General features: G+C 52.1%; 1 protein-coding gene and 9 non-coding genes across 10 annotated transcripts; 1 reads left to right on the top strand and 9 right to left on the bottom strand.

Moving 5' to 3' along the window:
- Window positions 1–47: 47 nt before the first annotated feature.
- LOC128793279 (5S ribosomal RNA) lies at window positions 48–166 on the bottom strand. The gene has a single exon (XR_008432735.1). It is a non-coding gene; the product is annotated as a 5S ribosomal RNA (ribosomal RNA).
- Window positions 167–428: 262 nt separating this feature from the next.
- Window positions 429–547, bottom strand: LOC128793278 (5S ribosomal RNA). The gene has a single exon (XR_008432734.1). It is a non-coding gene; the product is annotated as a 5S ribosomal RNA (ribosomal RNA).
- Window positions 548–800: 253 nt separating this feature from the next.
- LOC128793271 (5S ribosomal RNA) lies at window positions 801–919 on the bottom strand. The gene has a single exon (XR_008432727.1). It is a non-coding gene; the product is annotated as a 5S ribosomal RNA (ribosomal RNA).
- A 262-nt stretch (window positions 920–1,181) lies between these two features.
- On the bottom strand, window positions 1,182–1,300 carry LOC128793261 (5S ribosomal RNA). The gene has a single exon (XR_008432717.1). It is a non-coding gene; the product is annotated as a 5S ribosomal RNA (ribosomal RNA).
- A 253-nt stretch (window positions 1,301–1,553) lies between these two features.
- On the bottom strand, window positions 1,554–1,672 carry LOC128793319 (5S ribosomal RNA). The gene has a single exon (XR_008432775.1). It is a non-coding gene; the product is annotated as a 5S ribosomal RNA (ribosomal RNA).
- Window positions 1,673–1,932: 260 nt separating this feature from the next.
- On the bottom strand, window positions 1,933–2,051 carry LOC128793308 (5S ribosomal RNA). The gene has a single exon (XR_008432764.1). It is a non-coding gene; the product is annotated as a 5S ribosomal RNA (ribosomal RNA).
- Window positions 2,052–2,313: 262 nt separating this feature from the next.
- LOC128793297 (5S ribosomal RNA) lies at window positions 2,314–2,432 on the bottom strand. Its single transcript, XR_008432753.1, has one exon. It is a non-coding gene; the product is annotated as a 5S ribosomal RNA (ribosomal RNA).
- Window positions 2,433–2,685: 253 nt separating this feature from the next.
- Window positions 2,686–2,804, bottom strand: LOC128793286 (5S ribosomal RNA). Its single transcript, XR_008432742.1, has one exon. It is a non-coding gene; the product is annotated as a 5S ribosomal RNA (ribosomal RNA).
- Window positions 2,805–3,055: 251 nt separating this feature from the next.
- LOC128793255 (5S ribosomal RNA) lies at window positions 3,056–3,174 on the bottom strand. The gene has a single exon (XR_008432711.1). It is a non-coding gene; the product is annotated as a 5S ribosomal RNA (ribosomal RNA).
- Window positions 3,175–8,434: 5,260 nt separating this feature from the next.
- On the top strand, window positions 8,435–25,334 carry EFHD1 (EF-hand domain family member D1). The gene is made up of 4 exons (XM_053951921.1): window positions 8,435–8,831; window positions 16,302–16,449; window positions 22,260–22,394; window positions 23,697–25,334. The coding sequence occupies exons 1-4, from the start codon at window positions 8,536–8,538 to the stop codon at window positions 23,829–23,831; spliced, it is 714 nt and encodes a 237-aa protein (XP_053807896.1). The 5' UTR covers window positions 8,435–8,535; the 3' UTR covers window positions 23,832–25,334.
- Window positions 25,335–27,262: the final 1,928 nt, after the last annotated feature.

Genomic DNA, 27,262 nt, shown 5'->3' with positions numbered 1-27,262 from the left:
GCTGCCCAAGCAAAACCACACACCGCCGCCTGCCACCCAGCAAAAGAAGCCTACAGCACCCGGTATTCCCAGGCGGTCTCCCATCCAAGTACTAACCGGGCCCGACCCTGCTTAGCTTCCGAGATCAGACGAGATCGGGCGTTCTCAGGGTGGTATGGCCGTAGGCACCCCTCGACCCCTCCGCACCGCTCTCCAGCACCCACCACCAGCCTCCCGACACGCCCCACCACCTCACGGCCATGCCGCACCCCCAACACGGACGCCCCTCGCCACAACGGAACCATCACCCCCACCCCAGCCCACAACACACACACACACGTCACAAAAGGCACACCAGGCACACCAGGCACACCTGCCCCTGCCCTCCCGCCCCTCGCCAAGGCTGCCCAAGCAAAACCACACACCGCCGCCTGCCACCCAGCAAAAGAAGCCTACAGCACCCGGTATTCCCAGGCGGTCTCCCATCCAAGTACTAACCGGGCCCGACCCTGCTTAGCTTCCGAGATCAGACGAGATCGGGCGTTCTCAGGGTGGTATGGCCGTAGGCACCCCTCAGCCCCTCCGCACCGCTCTCCAGCACCCACCACCAGCCTCCCGACACGCCCCACCACCTCACGGCCATGCCGCACCCCCAACACGGACGCCCCTCGCCACAACGGAACCATCACCCCCACCCCAGCCCACAACACACACACACACGTCACAAAAGGCACACCAGGCACACCTGCCCCTGCCCTCCCGCCCCTCGCCAAGGCTGCCCAAGCAAAACCACACACCGCCGCCTGCCACCCAGCAAAAGAAGCCTACAGCACCCGGTATTCCCAGGCGGTCTCCCATCCAAGTACTAACCGGGCCCGACCCTGCTTAGCTTCCGAGATCAGACGAGATCGGGCGTTCTCAGGGTGGTATGGCCGTAGGCACCCCTCGACCCCTCCGCACCGCTCTCCAGCACCCACCACCAGCCTCCCGACACGCCCCACCACCTCACGGCCATGCCGCACCCCCAACACGGACGCCCCTCGCCACAACGGAACCATCACCCCCACCCCAGCCCACAACACACACACACACGTCACAAAAGGCACACCAGGCACACCAGGCACACCTGCCCCTGCCCTCCCGCCCCTCGCCAAGGCTGCCCAAGCAAAACCACACACCGCCGCCTGCCACCCAGCAAAAGAAGCCTACAGCACCCGGTATTCCCAGGCGGTCTCCCATCCAAGTACTAACCGGGCCCGACCCTGCTTAGCTTCCGAGATCAGACGAGATCGGGCGTTCTCAGGGTGGTATGGCCGTAGGCACCTCTCAGCCCCTCCGCACCGCTCTCCAGCACCCACCACCAGCCTCCCGACACGCCCCACCACCTCACGGCCATGCCGCACCCCCAACACGGACGCCCCTCGCCACAACGGAACCATCACCCCCACCCCAGCCCACAACACACACACACACGTCACAAAAGGCACACCAGGCACACCTGCCCCTGCCCTCCCGCCCCTCGCCAAGGCTGCCCAAGCAAAACCACACACCGCCGCCTGCCACCCAGCAAAAGAAGCCTACAGCACCCGGTATTCCCAGGCGGTCTCCCATCCAAGTACTAACCGGGCCCGACCCTGCTTAGCTTCCGAGATCAGACGAGATCGGGCGTTCTCAGGGTGGTATGGCCGTAGGCACCCCTCGACCCCTCCGCACCGCTCTCCAGCACCCACCACCAGCCTCCCGACACGCCCCACCACCTCACGGCCATGCCGCACCCCCAACACGGACGCCCCTCGCCACAACGGAACCATCACCCCCACCCCAGCCCACAACACACACACACGTCACAAAAGGCACACCAGGCACACCAGGCACACCTGCCCCTGCCCTCCCGCCCCTCGCCAAGGCTGCCCAAGCAAAACCACACACCGCCGCCTGCCACCCAGCAAAAGAAGCCTACAGCACCCGGTATTCCCAGGCGGTCTCCCATCCAAGTACTAACCGGGCCCGACCCTGCTTAGCTTCCGAGATCAGACGAGATCGGGCGTTCTCAGGGTGGTATGGCCGTAGGCACCCCTCGACCCCTCCGCACCGCTCTCCAGCACCCACCACCAGCCTCCCGACACGCCCCACCACCTCACGGCCATGCCGCACCCCCAACACGGACGCCCCTCGCCACAACGGAACCATCACCCCCACCCCAGCCCACAACACACACACACACGTCACAAAAGGCACACCAGGCACACCAGGCACACCTGCCCCTGCCCTCCCGCCCCTCGCCAAGGCTGCCCAAGCAAAACCACACACCGCCGCCTGCCACCCAGCAAAAGAAGCCTACAGCACCCGGTATTCCCAGGCGGTCTCCCATCCAAGTACTAACCGGGCCCGACCCTGCTTAGCTTCCGAGATCAGACGAGATCGGGCGTTCTCAGGGTGGTATGGCCGTAGGCACCTCTCAGCCCCTCCGCACCGCTCTCCAGCACCCACCACCAGCCTCCCGACACGCCCCACCACCTCACGGCCATGCCGCACCCCCAACACGGACGCCCCTCGCCACAACGGAACCATCACCCCCACCCCAGCCCACAACACACACACACACGTCACAAAAGGCACACCAGGCACACCTGCCCCTGCCCTCCCGCCCCTCGCCAAGGCTGCCCAAGCAAAACCACACACCGCCGCCTGCCACCCAGCAAAAGAAGCCTACAGCACCCGGTATTCCCAGGCGGTCTCCCATCCAAGTACTAACCGGGCCCGACCCTGCTTAGCTTCCGAGATCAGACGAGATCGGGCGTTCTCAGGGTGGTATGGCCGTAGGCACCCCTCGACCCCTCCGCACCGCTCTCCAGCACCCACCACCAGCCTCCCGACACGCCCCACCACCTCACGGCCATGCCGCACCCCCAACACGGACGCCCCTCGCCACAACGGAACCATCACCCCCACCCCAGCCCACAACACACACACACGTCACAAAAGGCACACCAGGCACACCTGCCCCTGCCCTCCCGCCCCTCGCCAAGGCTGCCCAAGCAAAACCACACACCGCCGCCTGCCACCCAGCAAAAGAAGCCTACAGCACCCGGTATTCCCAGGCGGTCTCCCATCCAAGTACTAACCGGGCCCGACCCTGCTTAGCTTCCGAGATCAGACGAGATCGGGCGTTCTCAGGGTGGTATGGCCGTAGGCACCCCTCGACCCCTCCGCACCGCTCTCCAGCACCCACCACCAGCCTCCCGACACGCCCCACCACCTCACGGCCATGCCGCACCCCCAACACGGACGCCCCTCGCCACAACGGAACCATCACCCCCACCCCAGCCCACAACACACACACACGTCACAAAAGGCACACCAGGCACACCAGGCACACCTGCCCCTGCCCTCCCGCCCCTCGCCAAGGCTGCCCAAGCAAAACCACACACCGCCGCCTGCCACCCAGCAAAAGAAGCCTACAGCACCCGGTATTCCCAGGCGGTCTCCCATCCAAGTACTAACCGGGCCCGATGCTTTTTATATTCTGATAATTAATCGCCATTCATTAGCAGCTTCTGTCTTCGTATGTTTGCTATGGTGGAAATCACGTTTATATTTGCTTCCTCGCCGGCCCGAAGGTTCTGTGGAACGTAATCCCGCTTTTTCCTGTCCGTGGATCACAGTCCGAGGAGCCGCGTGAGCGGAATGCGGTCGAGGCCTGTCCGCGGGCCGGGCAGTGGCGGGCGGTAGGTTTGGCGGGCCCAAGGCTGTTTGGGACGGGTGAATGCCATGGGTGAACGTGCGTTCCGGCGGTCGCGATTGGCCGATCCGTTCCCTGCCGCTTGTGACGATTGGTGGCGCTTGATGTCCCCAGCTGAGATTTCCCTCCCCTGCCCCAGAGTCCCTACCCCAGCACTACAAACACTACCGCGGTCCTACAGTCCCTATCCCGCCTCCATAGGCCCTACCCCGGCCCTACAGATCCTATCCCGACTCACTGTCCCTGTTCCACCCACAAGACCTTTCCCGGCCCACTGTCCCTAGTTTGGCCCACAGTCCCTATTCTGGGCCGCAATCCCTCCCTCAGCCCACAGACCGTACCCTGGCCCACAGCCCATAATCTGGCTGCACAGTCCCAATTCCAACCCTACAATCACTATCCCAGGCCTACAGTTACTACCCCAACCCTACAGTGATTTCAGCTGCAGTCCTATAGTCACTATCCCAACATCGCAGTGATTCTGGCTCCAGTCCCACAATGTTTATTTAACCAGCTCCATCTTTGCATGTTCCCTCTGCTTCCAGGTGAAGCTTCTCCTTCTTGTTGTGGAAGGATCTTCACTTTCGTTGCAGATCTGTGAGGTTTCAACTTCAACTCTAGAATCCATATTCCAAACCCAGCCTGAAAAACTCTTTTTCCAATTCTAGCTCCACAGTTGCTATCCCAGTCATATAGTGATTTCAGCTCAATCCCTAAAGTTGCATTCCAGCCCAAGAATCCCTGTACCAGCCCTACAGTCCTTATCCCATCCTGCAGTCATTTCAGCTCCATCCTTTTATTTCTCTGCCAGCTCCACTGCTTCAGCTTCAGTTCCACATCTTCCCACCACTTCCAGGTGAAGCTGCTCCTGAAACAGGGCTGGATCTTCTTTTCACATCCAGATCTCTCATGCTTCAGTTCCAGCTCTAGAATTCACATTCTGGCTCCAGCCTGTCACGAGTGGGAGTGGTAACTTCAGACAAAGTTTATTTAAAAAGCCCTCCCATTATGTCACAAGGTGCAAAAAAGTATTCCCTTGCTTTCTAAACTCCTTCTCAGAGAGAGGAGCCTGGGGCAGCTGGATCCAGTCCCAGCCCCGGACTTTGCCAACAATTTAAGTTTTACAGCTTTGTCCCACAGGTTTTAATGACAGTGAATCAGATATATATTTTTAAGAATGAATTATTTATTATGATAAATGATTAGACAAAAATAACTCAATCAGAATTATTTACTACACACTATAAAAGATAAAACTATTATACTACAATATAGGATAGTGCATCAGATCAAAGCAATATTAAAGCAATTATATTAAAGCTAGCAAAAAGAAACCATTATTAGAGACAGATGTAACTCACCCATACCAATGACTGTGGACAAATCTCTTTCTTCTAACCTTTAGGAGTATCCTTGGTGACTATCCCTAAAACCCAATGGAAGAATCTCCACACACTCCAAGGAGGAATATATTAGAAGAACCTACTAAATGGAAAGTGGACTGCACTTTTATAGTGTGAAGGAGGTGACCACCAGTGTTATGGCTACAGGTCAATTTAGCAGTTTATCTGCCAAATCTTTGTCTTGTTATCAGCAGGTTGAGTTGAAGCTGATCTGCCAGATTGAGATACTGTGCCAAATTTTTAGCATGATTCAACACCAAAAACCAGCACATGATGCCCCTCTCAGCCCACTGTTGGTAGCTTGCAAAATAGGGCATTGTTCGAATTGTTTGACCACATTTCAGGGCTGAGCATCCTGTTACACAGCTCTACAGTCCCTATCCCAGCCCCAGCCCCACAGTGATTCTACCCCCAGACACATGGGATTTATCCAGCTCCAGAGTTTCCATTGCTCCACATCGGTTTGGGTCTGGATTTAGCCCCAGGGGCTTCAATATACCCTCTGGCCTCACAGCAACAGCCCTATAATTTTTATTTTAAAAACATCATATATCTAGTAATATAATAAAAAATAGAATAAAATAAAAATATGACAATGCAACAGTATAAATAAATATGAATACAACTAGAATAATGTAAAACTAAGAGAATAAATAATAAAATAGAATCAGTAGAAAATGAATGTGGATCTACACCCAAACTGATGTGAAGCAATGGAAATGGTGAGGCTGGAGGTGGATAAATCCCATGGGGAAGGGGATGGAGCTGAAAGCTTGGGGGCTGCAGGAGCTGCCAGGGGGGTTTCAGCCCTCCCAGCAATGGTACCACCCACAAGCTGGGAGTGGGGGTCTCAGGGCTGATCCTGGGGCTCAGAGCCAGCCCAGGGGCACCTTTTGGGGTGTGGAACCAGAGACCGAGCTGCTGTTTCCAGCACCCAATGCTGGCTGAGGGGCCTGTGGGGAGGTGGGGTGCAGGGCAAGGTGTGTGCTCAGGCCAGGGCTCATTTACCCCCAAAGTTGGGGCCCCATTGGGATGAGCTTGGTAGCTCATAGAGATATTTAAGTGATGACAGTTTCTGATTCACCGCCTTGTCAACAGCACAGGAGCAAAGTGACAACCAGGAGCAGCTTTTAGCCAGAGGCAGTGGAAAGGTGAGGACCTGGAACTGAAGCAGCAGAGCTGGCAGTTACATAGAGAATGTGAGGCTTAGGGTGAAACCACTGTGGGGCTAGATAGGGGCTGTGGGACCGGGATAGGCACTGTAGGGCTGGAGCTGAAGCGTCAGAGAGCTGAAGCTGAAATGAAGATCCTGCCTTGATCCAGAAGCAGCTTCACATGGCAGCATCAGGAGGATGTAGAGCTGGAGCAGAAACATCAGAGCTGGTGGAGCTTGTGGGGCTGGAGCTGGAATCACTGTAGGGCTGGGATAGGACTGTGTGTCTGTGATAGGAATTATGGGGTCAGGATAACAACGTTAGGGATGGAGCTGGAATCACTATAGGGAAGGGAAGGGAAGGGAAGGGAAGGGAAGGGAAGGGAAGGGAAGGGAAGGGAAGGGAAGGGAAGGGAAGGAAGGGAAGGGAAGGGAAGGGAAGGGAAGGGAAGGGAAGGGAAGGGAAGGGAAGGGAAGGGAAGGGAAGGGAAGGGAAGGGAAGGGAAGGGAAGGGAAGGGAAGGGAAGGGAAGGGAAGGGAAGGGAAGGGAATGCAAATCCCTGCCTTACCTTGCTTACCTTTCATAGCCTCTCCTACCCGTCCCTTGCGGCCGTCTCCTACCCATAGCTGTAGCCTAGAGCTCTATTGCCACCAGATGGCAGCCTGGCTTTGCAGTTGCTGGTTTCACCCTCAACTACTCTTTTCCCTGGACACCCTGCAGGCACAGAAGCGCCATGTGTTGTTGGGCTCGTTGTTCTTCAGGGTGGCCAGTGACCCAGGCAGAGCTCCCCGCTCTCCTCCCCATTCCTCTCTGGTGGAAGGAACGTCTCTCCATCACAGACGTGGTACCGCGTGAGGGCAGTGCGGTGTGGGCATAGTATATGCCACCCCTTCCACACAGCAGCCCGTTTTCAGGCAGTCCTGGTGTGATATACCTGCAGTGGCCTTCCTGTGTCACATGCTGTGGTGAACCTGCAGCCGTCTTGACCCTCCCGACCCTCACTGGGGTAGCCTAGAGCTGCCCAGGCAGTATGTAGGGGCAGGGTGGCTGCAGATGGCCTCATCAGTCATTTTCTGAGTAGGTTTGGTGGGAATGAGCTTATCCAAGAGGGTCAGCTGCAGGTCACCACATCAGAGAACTGTTTACTACCTGCCCGGAGGTGTCAAACAGCCACATAACAGACGCTGGGACCGGTTCCCCATGACGCACAGGCTCGGGCACGCGGGAGCCATAAGCAGGCGATGTGTCCGAGCCGGTTCTTTTCTCTCCCCCTCCTCCCCCGTGGGTAAATCCCATCAGCCGCCACCGTAAACCGCCCCACGCCAGCCCTAATACCATCTCAGGTACGCCATCAGGCTCACATCAGCCAGGCGAGGGACTGACAGTCCTGGGAGGGACACCCCTGCAAGAGCCGGGGGTACAGCAGAGGTGGCATTGGGCATTGTCCTGGGAAGGGGGGCTGAGTGGTGGGAAGAGGCCGCCTGCTGCCCATGTTCTCTGGGGAAGGAGAGGGAATCCAGGCCTGAGCCGAGCTTTGTCCTGGGCTAATTTTAGACCAAGGAGGTAAGAGAAGGGAGGCGCTTAAGGGGTCCCTCTGCCCTGGTGAGGGGCAAGCCTGGTCTCCGTCGTCCCTGCAGCGCCTGGAGAGCCGACGGGGTCCTGCTGCTCTCCCCGAGCGCGGGGAGCTCCCGGTCAGGTTCGGGGCACGTCTCGCCCCACGGAACGGAGCAGAGCAGGCAGCGTTGTGGGATGTAACGTGGCCTGTGCATCCCAGCGCCAAGTGCAGCGCCCTGCTGTGGGGTGCAGGGGGTACCTGGGGAGGACCCTATCGGTTGAGGGAAGCGTCGGAGAGTGACCATGGAGTGGGGGGTTCCCTGCATGAGGATGTGGGGAGAAAGCCTGTGTGGGTCATCTATATGGGGGGTGGCTGCTGTGTGGGAGAGTATACATGTCAGAGGTCAGCCTGGGGGATACTGGCGCACCACATGCGCGGGGTACCTCCGCATGCAGTGGCGACAATATTCACGGCCCCCCTCTTTCCCCCCACCCCCTTTCCTCCCCCTCTTTCCCCCCCGTCCCGCCGCGCCTCCTTAAGTGCCCGCCCCATCCCGGCCTCCCTCCGCCCCGTCCCGCCCCGTCCCGCCCCGCTCCCTCTAAGTGAGGGAATAAAGTTGCGCACTGGGGCGGGCGGTCCTGGCTAGAGCGGAGCGGGGCCGAGGCGGGCGGCAGCGCGGCTCGCCGGCGGGAGCGCCGGGCCATGGCCTCGCAGGAGCTGGCGCAGAAGCTGCAGCGGCGGCTACAGCTGGAGGAGAGCGGGGCAGCGGCGGAGGGCGAGGCAGAGGCGTTCAAGGGCGCGGCGGCGGCCGGGGAAGTAGAAGAGCGGAGCTGCTTGACGGCCAGTGCGGGCGCAGAGCTGAGTGCTAAGCTGTGCCGACGGCAGGACATAAACGAGGGCGCGGCGCAGCCCCGGCGGGCCGCTGTCTTCAACCCCTATACCGAGTTCAAGGAGTTCAGCCGCCGGCAGATCAAGGACATGGAGCGCATGTTCCGCCTGTGAGTGGGGCGGGAGCGGGGCGGGGGGCTCGCTGCCCGGCCCGTGGGCTCCGGGGCTGGGACTCTGCTTTCCCCCGCAGCCCCTCCCGTTGCTGGTCCCCGGGGGCACATCTGGAGAAGGGCTGCCCGCTCTCCGCGGCACGCTCGCATTTCTCCGCGGTTTTGCGGTCGGGCTGGAGGAAGCCGCGGCGCGTTCGCAGCGCCATCTGATCCCCAGATTGTCTCTGTGCTTTGCCGCGGGGGCTCGTAGAGTTTGCCTGAGGCTCGGCCCTGCATTTAACTCATGCCCTTTGCTCTGCCTGGGATTGGATCGGCGGCTGTTCCTGGTGGCACCCAGGAGCTATGGCTTTGCAGGACGCTCTGGGTGGGACGGGGAGAGAACACAGGCAGTCTTCTGCCCCACACCCTGGGGTACCAGGTGGGTCTGTGTCCCGGGGCCCGGCAGAGGCACTGGACATTTGCCCGAAACAACTGCGACCCTGAGCACCCCTAGCACTCCTTGCTGGCTCTGCCTGGCAGTGTCCTAGCTCCACGCAAAGTCCTGTTTGCCGGGCTTGGTGGCTTGGTGCTCCTTCCCGTGCACCCAAGCAAAGGTTGAGCACAGCTTCCTCTTGCTACCCCCTTCGTGGGGGCTGGGATGGGATTCCCCTCCCAGCAGGAAGGTTTGTGTTAAAGTCAAGCTGCTGGGAGAGCTGCTTCTGTAAGCAGAAAGGCTTGGCCCTGCCCGGGACCACGATCCTGCCCTTTTCTCTCCTCCAGACCGTGTCCTGGCTCCTGCAGTTAGGCTGTGTCTGGGTACCTTTGTCTGCACTCAGTTTTCCCTCCAGCACCACAGACGCGTGGGCTCCTGGGGACCAGTGTCCTCCCAGCCCCACAACAGGCTGCCAGACTGGGAGGGAGCTGCTGCCTGGCAGGAGATGGGAGGACTATAGAGCAAGGTGTGAAGATGTGGAGGTGACTGAAGTGAGATTTGTAAATTGTTAGATCATTGTTCTCCTAGCTGAAAGCTGCCTTGGGCACCCTGGATTGTTGTGAGGCGATCAAGAGCTGGTTGAATGCTGTCAGCTCCCAGCGCTGCGGGGTGTTGCCTGTCCCAGCCAGGCTGTTGCCACAGGAGACCATGCGATGGGCTTTTGTGAGCTTACTGGAGTTTGGAGTTCTTTGTTGCACAGGCAGTGTTGTGTTGGCAGTTGGTGCAGGAAGCGAGGTGGTCCAGGCAGGACTGCTGCTCCACTCTCTCCTGTGTCCCTTTTCACTGTGCTTAAAGGGAATCCCACTCTATGGAATGCTGAGACACGGTGCTTGTGAGGACTGGAGGACAAACAATGCAGGCAAGACCCGAAAGCTGTGCATGAGAGCCTGGACTGGGCAGTGGCACTGCCTCAATAGGGAAGAGGAAAGTAATGGCGGTGGTTTTGGGAAATAAAAAGTGGAAGAGCTGAATTGCAGCCTAATTTTTCAACAATGAGCTCATTAAACACTAGCCTTGTAAGCAGGAAAAGCTAGACTTTGCAGTTGAATGCTAATCAGCTGGTCAATGTAACTGGAAAGCATTGCATACCCTGTGAGAACTGCTGATGCCAAAGGGGGGAGAAGGTGGGCTGCATGCTCCCCTGTTGTGTTTCCTGGACAGGCAGCCAGAAAACCGTGTCCTGGTGTTTACTGTTACAGGCACCTGAGGTTTGCAGTGGCAGAGGATGTGGTCTTTGGTCCATCTGCTGCCAGTGACCTGTCTCAACTATTGGCTGACATCACGTGCTCCATGAGGAGAGGAAATGTTCCCCTTAATTCCTGCCAGTCAGAGCTTGAGTTAATGTGATTAAGGCTTTAATTCTCTGTATGGCTTATTGGCCCTGGCCACTACAACTCAGGGTGGCCTTTCTTACATCCCTCTCTCAAAGGCTTATTTTTTTCCTTTAGTATCTTTTCATTGTCACAGGATGCTGAGTTTCCACTATCAAACTTCCCATCCAAAAAAAATGTTTCTTACCAGTTTAGTGAGACTTTTAAATCTCCAGTTCAGACTAAATTTGAGCCTGTGGTTCTGTGCATGATGTAGGCTGGGTCATGGTGCTTCAGCTGAAAAGATGTCCTGGTGATAGCGGCTACCCTGAATGCCTGTCAGGGCATCCCATGGTATGGATGGTGGCTGTGACTGCCAGGGTGGAAGCAAAGAACTCGTCTGAAAGTGGGACTTTCCAAAATATACTGCTCCATCCAGTGTTGTGTGCTGCTAGCTATGCCAGGAGCATCCTTCCAGAGGAGAAATAATGCTCTTTGCTCTGGCTGCCACAGCTGGGCTCACTTTTCCCCCTCTCTTGTCCAAGCCTCACCTTGTCAGCATCTGTCCTTTTTGGCCCCAGTCCACTGGAGATGGGGTTGCAGGTATCTGGTGGAGTGGTGGGTGCAGGTAGCTCTCATGGTGGGTATTTTTTTGGCAGAAACCAGGAAGTCTGCGGCTCAGGCTAATTATAATGTGACCTAATTAGCTGCCTATTCTGACAGTGTGTGAGGACTGTGATAACCATGATAACCGTTCTTTCCTGAGTTGTTTAAGTGAACTCTCATGGCCTCTGGAGTCTCAGAGCTCCCCTTGGTGCCATCTTTGTCTAGGAAAATGGCAGAGGGTAGTGTGAAAGCCAGGCAGTGAGGCTCTGCCTAGCAGGAATGACCTTTATAAGAAATGTAAGGGGGAGGAAAACAGACAGCAGCTTCATCTGTGGGGCATGAGGGAGTTGGAAAATTCCAGACTTGCTATTGCTTTTTATATCTAGGGAATTTCATGTGTTGCCCACACATTGCCTAAGTGACTTGCTGGTGGGAGAGGCTGTGATGTCCCCTTGCCCTCCTGGAGCCACTTAGGAGCCCCTTTGCCAGGTGCCCCAGCCTCGTCTGACATGCTGCAGCAGACGTGTTCTCTCCAGAGCTGCCATGTGCCATATGTGACCGGCTGTCTCTGGTCTGTGACTGGCTGTCTGTGGACTTCCAGTGGGCAGGGAGGTTACTCCCATAGGCACTCAGCCTGGACCTGCAGGTCTTGCCCAACATCTTGGAGAAGATCTTAGAGAAGGAGACTCTCATTTTGCCCTCATGTCTCTCCAAGAGCAGGAGACCTCCTTCTGCCTGGGCTGGGGAGGGTGAAGCTGCATGTGGCTGAGGAGCCTGTTCCTGTCCCCACCTTGGTATGGAGGAATTATTTCCAAAGCTCTTGGCAATAGAATAGACTATTCAATTTAGAATAGACCACCAATGATCACGTCTAGTTCAACTGCCTGATTGCTTCAGGGTTGACCAAAAGTTAAGCCCTGTTATTAAGGGCATTGTCTAAAGGTCTCTCAAACCCTGACAGGCTTGGGGCACTGACCACCTTTCTAGGAAACCTGTTCCAGGGTCTGACAGCCCTCTCAGGCTGAAAAAAAGGCTTCCTCAGGTCCAGTCTGATCCTCCTCTGAGGCAGTTTTGAACCATTCCCATTTACCCTATCACTGGATATCAGGGAGCAGAGATTAGCACTACCTTCTCCATGTAAGGTGAAACACAATGGTCAGAGGGAATAAAGTGCTACTTAGGATTTGAAATATTTAAGAGGAGATTATTACTTTAGCACCATTATTCCAACTGCTTTACTTCAAAGCCTCAATTAGGCCATTGCAGCATACAGGAACTGCAGATCAAAGTACAGGTGCTCATAGTATGTGAAGCAAGGTAAGGTGCAGTAAAACATGTACAGGGAGGGCAGGTTCTCATTCCAGTTTTTCTCAAGAAATGTGAATGTTTCGAAACTGCTGTTTCATCCTTCAGCATGTGTAATTTCTCAATTGTCCCTTTTTTGTTAAGTGGGGCTTTAGAGGCAGCTGGAAGGTGACTGCAGAGTCACTACAGGCAATTCAATCCTTGGCATCTCCTTTTTCCTCCCTTCCTTGTCCCTCTTTCTTCTGCGATGTAAACCCCCAGCACCTGTGGAACACCAGTGCAACATTTATACTTGGGCAGTAATTGTGCGTAACAGACTTTGTGCTCTTAAGCAGGGCTGTTCAGCAAGTATTCCCTCCTTCCTCCAATTTTGTCTCCTGCTTTCCTCTCCTGGTGCTTCAGCAGCCAGGCACGCTCTGCAGTCCCGGTGGAAGCGAGCCAGCATTGGAATCTGGGTGCATCCTTGTTGCAGCAGATTTTGGCAGTCACTGCTGTGTCTCATTTGCTGCCAGGAACGCTGCTGTGGCAGCAGTGTGGCAAAGCTTTATCACGCCGGCCACAGTGCCTGTACCTGCCTGCAGCATCCCAGCTGTTACAGGTGGGATCTGCTGTAGCCATGGCACCAACCTGCTGCTGGAGTGGCTTTCCTGTGACATGAGATGTCTGTGCCTGTTGGCACAATTCCACTCTGTCTGTAATGCCTGCACATCACTCAGGTGAGGCTTGGCTCATGCCCCAGGGAGCTTTGAGTCTGAAGGAAGCACAGCGCTGGTGTCACAGCAGGACAGTGAGTGATGGCAGGGCTCACCAGGCACCTGAGTGCTGTGTGCTCTTGCCGAGCCACTCCTGGAGTTCAGGTTGGGATGGCTCCCCCAGATGCTGAAATGTGTTTAACTTGCCCTGGTGCCAGCTCTTCTGTGAAGGTGATGGCTGTCCATCACCAGGATGTGGGCAGCTGTGTGTGAGAAGCATCTGAGTCTATCTGAGCCCAGGGCCCTGAAAGGGGGCTCCCAAAAGGCAGACAGGGGAGTTTTATGATCTCTTGAAAGGCAGACTGTGGGGTCTTTGGTAGGGCTGAGGTGTGCTGGGAGCATCAACTGACCAGCAAGGTGCAGTCTGCATTGTGCCCCACAGTGTTGAATGCCTGTGGTCTGTTGGGGGTGGGTGGTGAGGAATGAATAGTGCTGTTTCTTGCGCCATGTAAATATGCGTCTCCCTAAATAGTCTGGCTGTGCAGCAGCTGGGTGGCTGTACCCAGGTCCTAAAATAGTTTGGCTGTTTTAGGAGGTGAGGGGGCAGGGAGGGAATGTAGCAGTTTGCAGGGTTTCCATTGGGTTTCAGTGTCCCTCTGTCTGGCTGTCCCTGAGTGCAGGGGACTGGTAACCTGATTTCTGGGTGCTTCTCAGCACCAGCTGTATTCATGCTCAACACCCATTGTGTGGCTGGTACAGAGTGCTGCTCAGCCAGGCCCACTGTTGGCAAGACCCCATCTCTCACAATCCTGGCTTTGTCCTGCCTCTCTGCAGGGATGAGCCCTGAAGCTGTGCCCCACGCTTAACCCTTTCAGGGCAGCGTACTGGCCCCTGGGCCAGTGTTTACCTGCAGGTAGTGTCCATAACAGGAGGGTGAGATGAGCACGGTAGGCACGGGCTGGGCTTGTGCCCTACTTCTGCCTTCATCTCTGTTACACAGAGCTTCCATGTGGGGCTGGGCAGTGTCCCAACCCCAGATGAACAGTCCTTGGAGGGGACCTCGTTATTACTTTGTTTCTGCATCCAGTCAAAGGGCAGCATGAACCTGCTGGGCCCCCGAAAAAATGCAACCCCAGGTGCCTTTCTGCCATTGCACATTTTGCTGCTGTGTCTAATCAAAGGCACTGCATCTCCAACAGTGACAGCTCTGCACCGTTTCTCCCAAACTTGAAAGCAAAGCAAATTGACAATTAAATATTGCACTTGCTATGCTTCTGTGATGTCTTGGAAGTGCATCTCAGTGCTGGGCTGGATAATGCTGTGAATGTGCTTTAATTAACTGACACCTTCCTTGCTGTGAAGAACCTGCTGCACTTCTTCCCTGTGACATCCCAGGTCTGTGACCTGGTTTCTGCTCTGATGGAGGTTTCTTTCCTAGTTTTAGAGAAAGCCATCCAGCCTGGTGGGCTCATGGGTTTGCTGGTTTCAGAGAATGTAGGCAGATTGGTAACAGGGGCCCCCTAGTCTGGCAATTATATCTCTGTCTTTGGGATTCTCTTAGTCCTGGGACCCTTGGAAACTAAGAGCCATAAAGAGTATCAGAAATAGTTGTGGGGGTGGTGGGACTCTGGAAAGTCATGGAGGCCACCCTAGTTTGGGGGAAAAGCATGCTGTGCCTGTGTTCATTAAGGCAGGGGCAGAGATCTTGGCTCCAGCTCTGCCTTGTGCTGCTCACGCCTGTATGCAGTTTGGGGCTGGTGGCTTTGTTCGTGCCTTCATTTGCCACAGCTTCCTCTGTGGCTATGAGGTTATTCAGCTGGGGAAAGGGCTTTCTTCCAGGGTAACCACAATTGTGCAGATCTCTCTCTGGGATGGCTACAGCCCTTATCTCTTTGGAAGAGAGCTAACAGTCAATGAAAGGTGATGGGTGGGAGGATTTGACTGGCTCCTGTCCACTGGAAAGCTTCAGCACTGTGCCTAGGGTTTTCCTTCAGGGTTGAGATGGTGGCAGGCTGTATGCCAAGGCTGAGCCCAGCTTGGGAGACCCTGCCCTGTCCTCTCCTGTGAAGCCTTAGCTCTGTGCTGAACCTTGATGGCAAGACCAGGATGAAAGAGGGCTGTTGACTGGCTGATAACAGAGCACCCATGCCTGCAGCTTTTGGACTTTGAAAGCCGGTGATAGCCCTAGTGGGTGTGAAGTGTTGGTTGCTGGATGGGCCGGATGCTTTACCCACACCCACAGCAGATGTTGGGAGGAGTTGGTGCACAGTCCCAGGCTGTGCACAGCAGATCACTCGCTGCCTCCCCAACCCTAAAACACTCCTCCCCTTGCTTGGGTGCTCTCCTTTGAAGGGTCCTTGCAGTCCTTTGTGCTCCATAGGGAGCGTGGTCCCACTCTAGTCTTGCTGCTGGAGGTGGGCACTGGTTTCCTCTGCCAACCTGGCCCTGTGGTGCAGCCCTGGTACCACAGCCCTGGCTAGGATTGCTGTGCTCCCCTGGGATTGTCTTTCTGCTCTGCCCGGGGACAGAGAATAAACAGCTGCTCTGAAGTGCAGGTGTTGTAGTGGTGCTGCTTGTAGTTCAAAAGCATTTTGGAGAGAAAAGATCTTAATAGCTAGAGGGGGAGAGTTCTGCTTACAGAGAAAGATTGCTTTCTGCCAAGAGGTTCTGCTTGGTCTCTGTTCCCTTGAAACTTGCAGGAAACCTGGCAGCAGCTGACTCTGCAATGCCTTTGCCTCACCATGTTGGTGCATGGTATAAGCTGCATGCAAGTTGCCTTTGTGCTGGACAGGCAAGTGGTGAAATGAAAATCCCACTGAGATAAGCTGAGTTCCTCTGTGCTCCTTCTGTGTGGGTTGTTTGGTCTGAGCTCCCCTGAGTACTTCTCTCTTTGGTGAGACAGCTCTGAAAGTTGACAGCTACTTCCCTGAGCTTAATATAACTCAGCACTGGCCATGTCGTGCAGCTTCCCCTCTCCACTAAGCTTTGAACCACACAGTGACTTTATCCATGTGCATGGTTCCTCTTCTGGGGAGATGAGCATGGGGATGATGATGGTTAACCCTTTCCCCTTTGCACCCCGCAGGTATGACTCGGGACGGGATGGATATATCGACTTGATGGAGCTGAAGCTCATGATGGAAAAGCTGGGAGCCCCGCAGACCCACCTGGGGCTGAAGAACATGATCAAGGAGGTGGATGAAGACTTCGATGGGAAGCTCAGCTTCCGTGAGGTGAGGGTGGCTGCAGTAACAGACAGGGATGTGGCTGTGGGGTTGAAGGAGGAGGCAGCTGGACTGTAGGTAGCCCTCTCCCCTCTGTGTTTTTCCAGTGGTGGGGTGCAGTGGAGAAGGAGGTGAGCTTCCCCATGCCAAGGGTGCGGAGCACTGTTAACCTCCAGCTCCATGTGGCAGTCATGGTACCTGATGCCAAAGCTCTCCAACCTCCCTGCTTGTTTTGGGAGCACATTTGAGCCCTGTTGCAGCTGCTGGGAGTGCTCACTGAGCTCACTGTTGTAGCTGGAGGGAGTTAGGTCCCTTGAGTTTCCAGGTCTCATTGCTTGGCTCCTGTGGTACAGCAGCTGAGGCCTCATTTCAGGTGCAGTGCAGGAGCTCTGCTTGGAGCAGCTCATCTCATGGGGCACAAAAGGCTCTCTCCACTAGTTTGTATTGGGACCCTCTCTGCATCATGCAGTGAACAGTCATGGCAAGCTTTATGAGGGGTGGTCACCTCCCTGCAGCAAGGAATAAATGTGTGGATACAGCAGTTTGGTACTGCATGCTGGCTCAGCAGGGACACAGCTCAAACAGGTCTGCCTGTTATCACTGTATTGTGACAGCTGGGAGGACAAGCCAGGATCCTCTGCCAGGCAGAGGAAGAGTAAATTTGAGCAGTGACCTGCATGCACTCAGGGGTACCCAAATAATCTCAGCAGGAAGGGGGAACCCAGGGACCAAAAGCTCCTGTTGCATCATTTCCTCCTCTCAGACTTTGATAGCTGGCTCGGTCACAAGCAAATGTCACACTGTGGCTTTCTGAATTAACCCATAGCCCCTTACGTAGCAAGAGGAGGGGCAGCACTGCCTATGTCCTGCAGCGGTTTTGAGGGCTGTGCTGCTTCCTTCTGTCCTGTGGGATGCCTGCGGTGGGCCCTGAGCAGCTGGGCTCCCTAGTTTCTGTAGGCATGATGTTCTCACCAAGCCTCATCCAGGCTAGGGCTCAGAACATCAAGCTCTCCATTGTGGAAATTTGAGGGCTTTGGCACTGCAGAGCACTGCAGGGAGGTGACCACCCCTCATAAAGCTTGCCATGACTGTTCACTGCATGATGCAGAGAGGGTCCCAATACAAGCAGAGCACTGCACTGGTTGGGGCATGATGGGTGGCTGTCACTTACAGAGCTGCTGCACCATCTCTGTGCTGGCACATCATACCATCTTCCTCTGCTTTCGTGCCCCAAGGACTTTGTTGGATTTATTTCATTGTAAGAGGGCAGCGTAAAAAGACAGAGGCCAAAGACTTGGGTTTTGAGAGAGGGGGAAGGATATGCAAATCTGGGAACTGAGAACCTGTCCCTGAGTTCCCTGCTTGCCCGGTCAGAGGTGAACTGGAGGTAACAAAGAATCCAGTGGAACAGGAAGAACGTCATGCCCATGGCCCCAGGTCTCTGATTGCCAAAATCACTGTGTAGGCTGAAGAGCCCTCTGTGTGCATTCTGGGCCACCCTTCATTCCAGGTGGGGACAGCCTCCAGGCTTGCTGCAGGGGCTCTCTCCCATGGAAGAGAAATGCGTTTATCCTCAAGGCCCTGAAAGATGCTATGATGTCCTAGCATCAGTGGTATGGCACAAGTAGCAGAGCAGCTCCTCTTCTGCTGCCACCTGTTTGGAGCACAGCCTCCTGCAGGGGCGCCTGTGCTGCCAGCCCCTGGCATGTGGCACACAGCAGCTGGTGCTGTTTAAGTGTTGTGCCAGAAGGGGAAACAATGGTCATGCAATTGCAAGCTTGAGGCCCATGGGTTGGAATGAGGGAGCATCACTGGCAGAGCTCTGGGGACAAATTACACAGCAGCTTTGGCAGACACACAAAGCTTCCTGTGGTAGAGAGGAGCAGGTGTGCCCTGTCCAGCTGCTGTGTTCAGGCAGAGGGCTGACAGGGAAGCAGGTTCCCTGGAGGGTCAGGAGACCTCAACCATAACCTGTCCCATTCTGCTTCTCATTGGTGGTGACAAGCAAGCATGTGGAGGGTGACTTAGATGACTTGGGTCATTCAGATAATACCGGGAGAAACCTGGTTTAAATGAGTGTCTGAACTCAATTGGGTGCATCTATAGTACTGGAGGGCTCCTATCTGCCTATCCAGATAATACCAAGTCCTGGCATACCTACGTGTGAACGTACTCTTCTTCTGGCCTGACCAGAGAATTGGTAGGGACCTCTTTCACTTGCAATAGATTACCTTTTTCTACTGCTTTGAGTAGTGTCCTGCCATCCCAGATAAGCTGTTGCCTGGCAAGCAGACTGCTGATGAACCACAGGGCCTGTTAGGAAAGCTGCCTTCTACCACTGACCTTTGAACATCCACCAATACATTAACAATTAACTGTACAAGACTCCTGCTGTGAGTCAAGCAATGACATTTAGGCTTAAAAAGATTAGGTATAGTGGGGCGGGGGGGGGGGAAACCCCACACCTCTGACTGTCTAGTTCCATCATTACCACAGGAAACTGGAGTTAATTGCTGTGATAGTAATGTGTAATTGGAGCTGCTACCTAGAACCCGCAGAAATCCACCCACTGCCCTCTATACCCTTACCAGCTGAAATGTTGACTCACATGATGTGTTTGCTACCAGGGTTGGTGCAAACCACATCCTTACATAGTGCTGCTTTTCTGGCAAGCTGTTGTTGCAAGACTGCTGCTGCCTGTCAGTCCCACACCTTTTGTTGCATGATGTCCAGCCTGGCTCTGTGGCATAGGTCTTGGATCATGAAGGATGTGAGAGCAGATACAATTTGCCAGGTTAGTGGGTTGGAAAGTGTGGGTCATGTTGTCCTTTTTAAGAGCAGAACTTTGAAAGGTACTTACCTTCGTTACTCGCTTTTACTTGTATGTTGACATTTCCTTGAGACTTAGCTGTACATGGTGTGTCCTGGGCTCAGCAAGGGTGTTACACAGGCTGGCAATGGGAGCTGAATGCAGACTGCTGGTGTTCCTAGTTAGTAAGAACTAATACCTCAAGGTGAGGTGGGCTGCAGGCTGTGTGCTGGAGTGATTGCTGCTGAGCTCCTGTGGGAACCAGCACGATGTCCCGTAGTGCACCTTGCTTGATCCTTGGAACTGACGTTATGCTCTGTCCACCCTAAGCAGTGTCTTAGTCCCAAGTTACCTCAGCCTGCCCTTTGTGGCCACAGCGACCTATATTCTTCTAGACAATTGCTGTACCATCCTTTAGTTTCAGGATGATTCATGCTCACTTGTACTCATGACCCAGTCCCTCCCCAGGTGACAGCTGTATCAGACCTCAGGATTGTGCTGCCTCTTTTCCAATGCCAGGAAGTGGGACTTTAAGGGTGGAGCAGAAGGAAGCATGACTAATTCCAGCCTAGCTGCCAGCCCTCTGTGTCACAGTGCCTGATGGTGGCAAAGGGGAACTAGCCAGAGCCCAGTGGATCTGAGCAGAGTGAGAGGATGTCTTGGGGAGGATTTGGTTTCTTTCCAAAAGAAACCATTTATTTCTTACATGAAAAGTGAACTATTTATTTGGTTTGTTTCTTATGAGTGTGTATTGGGTTTGCATGGCCAGGTTTTCATAGCAGGGGGTCTGCAAGGAGTGGCTTCTGTGAGAAGCTCTTAAATCTTCCCCTGTGTCTGGTAAGCCATAACCAGTCTGCTCCAGGACATTCCTGCCATTGACTAAGGCGAGCCAATCTGGAATGATAGTAGTGTCTCTGTGATAACATATATAAGAAGGTTAAAAAGTTCTTGTGCAGAGGTAATTATGGCCAGAGAAGAGAGGAGTGAGAATATGTGAGACGAACAGCTTTGCAGACATCTGGGTCAGTGGAGAGGGAGGGACAGGAGGTGATCCAGGTGCTGGAGCTGAGGTTCCCCTGCAGCCCGTGGTGAAACAGGCTGTCCTCCTGGCAGCCCATGGAGGTCCATGGGGATGCAGAAATCCACCTGCAGCCCATGGAGGATACCCATGCCAGAGGCAGGTGGTTGCCTGAAAGGAAGATGTGAACCCATGGGAAGCCCATGCTGAGGCAGGCTCCTGGCAGAGACCTGTAGACCTGTGGATAGAGGAGCCCATGCTGGAGCAGGGGAAGGACTCTTCTCTCTGCACAGTGGCAGGAACAACCTGTGAAGAACTGATCATAACCCCCATTCCCTATCTCCCTGTGCCGCTGGAGACAGGAGGTAGAGCTGGCAAGGAGGGAGGGGTGAGGGGAAGGTGTCTTTAAGATTTATTTTACTTCTCATTATCCTGCTCTGATTTTGGTAGTAATAAATTCAATTAATATCCCCAAGTTGAGCCTTTTTTGCCTATGACAGTATTTTGGTGAATAATCTCTCCAGGGCCTTAGAACTCATGAACTTTTGTTATATTTTCTCTCCCCTATCCAGATGAGAAGGGGAGTGATAGAGTGGGTTTGGTAGTCTGGCATCCAGCCAGGGTCAGCCAACTACAATGTGTTTGGAGAAGGAAAAATTCCCTTGCCTAGGCTAGCCTCCTTTCTGATTGCCCTGTGCTGAGCACTCACAGGTTAAGAGGCTGTTGCATGGAGCAGCGACTGGTGACTGAGAGAGCGGCCAGCGCTGCTGTCATCTCCACACCCTTCCTCATGGGAGGCCTACCCAAACTCTTGCATTCCCACCAGCTTCTGCGAGCAACTTGAGGTAGGGCTGTCTCAGTGTGGATGCTGGGACTCTGCTGCCCTCCTCTGGGGCAGCTCGAGCTCTCCGTAGGAAACATCAGACTCCCCAGCCTGGCAGTCTGAGGAACACAGCACTAGAGATATTTGATGTTCCTGTGCAAAGGGATTTCAGGGCAGCCCTACCTGGTATCTGCAGCCCTTTGGCTGAAGTGCTGCACTGGCACAGCTTTGTTGCTTTGTGCTCCTTTTGTACCTGAGTGGCTTGTCCTTGTGTCTGTTCTCTCTGCACTGTTCCAAGCACTGAGACACCTCCTGGGGTTGCCAAGAATAGCAGGGAGTTACAGGACCTCTGCAAGTACACCTAGAGCTTCCACATCTTAACCTGGAGTTTGGTTGGCAGGTGGATGGTGGTGCAGAGGTCTTTATTTTTAAGCAGGCAGGTTTTGTTCCTTCTGTTAAAACAAAAAGAAAAATTATGTTTTTGTGGAATGAGATACAACTTTTTTGTTTGTTTCCCTTTGCAATTCACTTCCCAATACACACTCTGCTGTAGTGACTCTGGATTTGTTAAATAGCCATGGTCCAGTGCAGGACAGAAGTTTCACACCAACTTGCTCTGTGGACACTTGTTCAAGCCACTCTGTCACAAGGGCATGCACCTGGGCTGCTGTTCTCTCTAAAAGGAATGCACTAATGCTTTGGTTCTGGGAGCCTGAGGTGAACCAGAGCTGTGTTTGCCCTGCTTTCATTGTCATGGGATGTGACCTGAGTCCCTAAACACTGGGGAAGCTGGTGGAGGGCTTGTGAATATGCCATTAGGGTGTGGGGACATAGCTATATCTGAGCCTGCCCAGTGGTTGTATTTGGCAGGTGCAGAAGTGGCCTCCTTCCTCTGGCCACATAGCAGCCCAGGCTTGGTAGGAACTGTGCTTTATCAGGGCTCTGATTCCTGGGAAACCTTCTTTTCCTGTGAGATTCCTACTGCTTTTAGTCTGTAACAGGACTGTGTACTGGAGCACAAGCTCCTTGCTGCCACTTGGTTTATATAGACATGGTTTCCTTTGCTCTGAAATGCGAATTCCATCCCTCTCCAGGTGATTGTGCTGTTTGTATTTTAAGTTGTTTGTACCTCAGTGAAAAACCTGAATGTTTCCTCTCTGTCTTGCTAGTTCCTGCTGATTTTCCATAAAGCTGCAGCTGGGGAACTCGAGGAGGACAGCGGCCTATTGACTCTTGCGAAGCTCTCGGAGATAGATGTATCCATTGAGGGAGTCAAAGGAGCCAAGAACTTCTTTGAAGCTAAGGTATGGTGTGGCACAGAGGAATATGAAAAAACTCAGCTGTAGCTGAGTTTCCTTTCAAGTTTTGTTGGACTCTAGCTAGAGTCTTTCTGTGGCTCAGTCAACCCACCAGAGCAGTGTAATTCACAGTCTGTGTTCTGGGTCTTATCCTGGTAGAACTGACTGGCTGAGCTATATCCCTGTGGCTGGAACTAGGTTGTCGCCCTGTTCTTTTAAAAGTTTTAAAGTTCTTCTAAAAGTTTTCTATACCTTCTGATGTTTACGTATTTCTACTAGAGTTTCTCACATGCTGTCATGTAAATAATAATTATTTTTCATTCTTCTTTGTAAGAAGAGAGAATTGATAGACTGTTAGTTTGACCAGTGTAATTGGAGAGGTAGCAATTCCGTCCTCCAATCCACTGTTACTTTTAGAATTCTATATATTAAGAAGTCAGAAATAAACTCTCTTTTCCCTCTTTTACATCTAGCCTAAATATGTGAATTATTTTGTGTTGTAGTACAACACTAGGTGGCTGACCTCTTTTAATGACAAAAGTGTCCTGAAAAACAAATGCAATAGAGACAGAGTTTTCCCATTTTGCAAAACCTTCTCTGAGAACACTCTGAGTTCAGTGGTGAACGGAGTGCTTTGGAGTGTAGGATTTCAGATATCTCTTTCTCTGTAACCTTTGGAATCAAAATAATTCTGCAGGTCCTGGGGTTGGCAGAAAGAGCTCTACACCATCCGAAGCTGACAAAGCACCCTTTCTGAAAGCTCTCTTGGAGAGAAAATAATCCTGCTTGTTTATATAAGAAGTTTTTTCCCAAGAGCCTAACACAGCTATTGCACAGCAGATGTACTGAGATGAAAGCTGGAAAAATAGCCAGCAAGTAAACAATGTCTCTTTGATCTGCAGATTATCCATGGTGTAGTATGATGTTCTCAGATTTGGCTGTGATTCAGAGTGTTTTCTGCAGTAGTTTCTCCCACTGCATACTCACAACCTATTCCTGCTGCCTGGTTACAGAAATAATGTATGTGACCCAGTACTGATGGCCTTGTTTTGGTCACTTGTTAGTGACTTACTAGTAAGTGACCTTTCTTCTGTTGATGTTGAAGTAAAGGAAAGTAACAGGTATTGTGTGTAAACACCCAAGCATTGCAGTGTAATTAATACTTGAGCTGTCCAGGCAGAGGATCCCAGCAAGTACTGGGAGGTGCAGCAAGGAGTTCTGTGTTGCTCATCTGGGAGTAGTTCAGGCTTTGGCTCTCCCTCTGATGCAAGGCCTGACACTTGTTTATTTTCTCTCTGTCTCGTAAAGGCTCAAGCCCTCTCCTCAGCCAGTAAGTTTGAAGCAGAGATAAAAGCTGAGCAGGATGAGCGAAAGCGGGAAGAGGAGGAAAGGAAGCACCGCCGAGCGGCTTTCAGGGAGTTAAAGTCTGCATTTACCCAGTAACCAACCAGCCAATATGCACTCTGAAATTGCACACGACTTGGTACGTTTCCCAGATCAGGGCTCTGCCTGGACAGAACTGCTTGGATCCTGCCTAAAACTCATCACAGCTTTGCTAGCCTTCCTTTCCGGAAGATCCTCCTGAGCTCCTAAGGGCACAACTCTTGCAGTTACTATGCAGTTATAATGATGTGAATAGCAGGGACTGTTTGCTCTGAACTGTTACGAGCACATGACCCTAAAGCAGAAACAGCAGGTAACAAATCATGGGTGAGCACTGACAAGCGTCATGTTTGCCTACTTCATTGTTTCCTATACATCCTTTTTCTCTTAATCCTATATTAATTCCTTTCTTACAGGCAAGTAATGAGGTCTTGTGTAAATCAGGGTGTACAAAGTACAGTTTGACTTCTGTATGTTTGTACTGCTGTTGGGTGTTGTCACCCTTTCCTTATTCCTCAAAGCCCCGTGCCACAGGCACCATGAAAACACTGTGAAGAGAGAAAGATAATTACTAGAGACATGGATCAAATTCACTATCATTTCCTGTAGCATTTTCTGCCACCCAGCATGTTGAAGAGTCTTCCAGTTTCTCTTCTCTGAAGTGCCATAGTAACAAACCCTTCAATCAGAGGTGAGATTCCCCAAGACTTCAAAGGGAAGAAGCTGGCTCTCTTAAACGAGTAATAGAAAACTGAGTTGCCTGACCATTTATCTTCTTTCACATTCCATCACATTTAGTGTACTATACAGCTTCACTGTTGTTTTCCAGGCTTAGGCAGCTGTATCTGTTTTTAGGGAGTATTGTCAGCTGGACAGTGCAATTGGATGGCACACTGGGGTTTTCTATTTGGAAATTTGCTCATAGCCTGAATCATGAAGGTGACATTGTTGTTTGATTTCATTAGAGGCACAACAGAGGACACCAGCACAGCATACTGAGCAACCCCTGCTCAGAGAGCAGGGAGGTGAGCACATTTAACTGAACTGAATTTTGAGGGCTTGCATTATACTATTAGCCATTTTTTTCTTGGAAACATGGGAAACTTGCCCACAAATGTTGAGATGTCCACTGCTTGTCTGGATATAAACACTGTCGGTCATGGCAGGGGAACTTCCCTCAGAGACCTCTCTCAAGACATGGATCTGGTGAAATTTTGCCTCTGCTCTTGCCCAAATTCATGGCAAAATGTTATATTTTTTTTTCCCCAGAAAGAAACTCACCAGTCATCTTTTCACTTGTCTGTTTTGCTTCTTAAACTGTGAGCACTAAACTGTGAGCATGGAATAATAAATAGAAAAACCTCTACTCTTTAATGTCAGGTGAAAGAATTGCTAAACGATTAAACTGTGTATATATCTTCACAGATTATATTTTATAAATCACGCTTTTGTAGCTAAATATTTATAATTAAATGTTTTTATACTTTACAACAAAGCAGATAATTTCATCTTCAATTATTTCTCCTGTTGCTGAAATGTAAAAATAAAGCATTGTTATCTCCAGTCTTGTCTGTGGCTTATTTCAGGTCTTTGAATATAGCAGTTTTCACAAATTACAATAGTAATCCCCAAAGCTTGGCATCCTGACTTGGATGAGTGGGGGAAGTGTTCAACCCCTTCTTGATAACACTTCCTCTTTTGCACAGCAGTTCTGGTGTAAAAAGCCCTAATGTTTGCATTCCCTCAGAAAGGGATATGGCTGTGTAAATACTTGAAATATTGCCTACTGCTAAATGTTGACATCTGAAGGTTGTCAGCCTTTCCTTATCTTAAAATAGCCTCTGTCTCAGCCCCCGTAGTGCCCCAGCTGGGAGCTGGGCAGGTTGTTTCAGCTGGAATTCCCTTTGCATTTCCTGCTTCTGCCTTTATTAAGGGAGAAAAAAGAAAAATACATGGATACCTGAAAATATGTCTCCAAGCATTTTGTTTCTACAATTGCTGATCTGCTAAGCTTTGCTGGCATGGCCACACTGAGAAGGGGGTTCAGGTAGAGGTTTAACCATGCCTTGTTTCAGGTCCAGTGATGAAACAGAAGTATTTATATTCTTCTATATTTTATATAGATGAATATAAATATTTATATTCATTGATATAAATATTTTATCCCATGCAGCTCTGCTCTGTGCCAATACGTTCACTGTGTCTATGAGTCCTCAGGTCTCAGAGGTCAGGTGATATCTGGGTGAAGATTCCTTAGTCTCTATTTCCCCAGGAAAATTGTGACACTGCAGCTCTTGATTTATATTTTGTTGTTTTTTGTTTGGTTTTTTTGGTTTGGTTTTTGTTTGTTTGTTTTTTCTTTACAGCATAGCAAGCACTGCTGGGTTGTACTGCTTTGCACATGCAGCTGGGTAAGGAGTCCAGAGCTGCAGGAGAAGAGGGTGAAAAAAGGTTTTCAGTGGTTTTATTTTAATAGAATTGAGTCAACTCCAGCTGACAAGTTTCAGTAAGGAAATGAGCATTGTCTATGGTTTTGTTCAATTCAAACAGGTGCTGTTAGTTGGGCCCTGCATTCAGTGCAGTGAACAATAAGTGCTTTTGGATGTGCATTTATTTGGAAGTTGCAGCAATGTGTGTTTTGAAATCAGCTTTGCAAAAATGGACATTGGGAAATTAATTGCTTTCTAAATTGTTCTGTTTTACTGGCAATTATTGGATTAGCTAAGTGTCATTAGGTTATGCAGAAGTACTAAAGAGAAGTTGCCCAGCTGTATCTCCCACCTAAAACCATGTGAAAACACTTAGTTGTATTTACCTGTAATTTATCTACTACAATCCTTGATGTTCTGTCCTTTTATGCCTGAGTCACCACAGGTGGCTCTCAAAGGTCCTGGCAATCCCAGCTCTCTTTAGTGGTGCCTGCTGGTATATATTAACGCCTCTCTGGTATTTCTGACATGCCACAAGTGACTCTTAAGTTGGTGATGGCAAGTAGAGGAGCTTGATGAAAAACCTGTTGCACTTAGTGGTCTTTCTCAGAAGGGATAAATACTTGCCTCAAGTCATTCATCTAGAATGGGAACTTCAGGTAGTCCTTGATCCCTGAAGGGATTTTGTTTCACAAAACATTAGTTTGCCCAGAGTAGGTAAAATGCAATACAGGAGTCACTAGCACTTGAGCCAGCACCGAGGGTGGGTTCAGCCTGTCTGGATGCTCAGATTGCAGTGGATTTCTCAAGGATGCTCCTGTCACAGTCATTGCCTTTGGCCGCAGGGGACAGCCTATGGCAGCAGGAAGTCTCACCTAAAGAACTCAGTGTGGTCACAGTGGAGAGAAAGAGAAATGGTGTGATCAAGTTCTTCCTGGCTCAGGGTTTGGGGCTTATGTGTGAGGCTTAAGGTGACAAAATAACATTTTTAACCTTATAGGAGTGTCCAAATAAACCCAAGACATCCAGAAGTAATTGAGGGTTGCAGAAGTAGCAGCTTGT

The sequence above is a fragment of the Vidua chalybeata genome, chromosome 10 (assembly GCF_026979565.1).
Source record: "Vidua chalybeata isolate OUT-0048 chromosome 10, bVidCha1 merged haplotype, whole genome shotgun sequence".
NCBI lineage: Eukaryota > Metazoa > Chordata > Aves > Passeriformes > Viduidae > Vidua > Vidua chalybeata.
The sequence above is the reverse complement of the archived record's forward strand: the minus strand, read 5'-3'. Positions and strand labels throughout refer to the sequence as shown.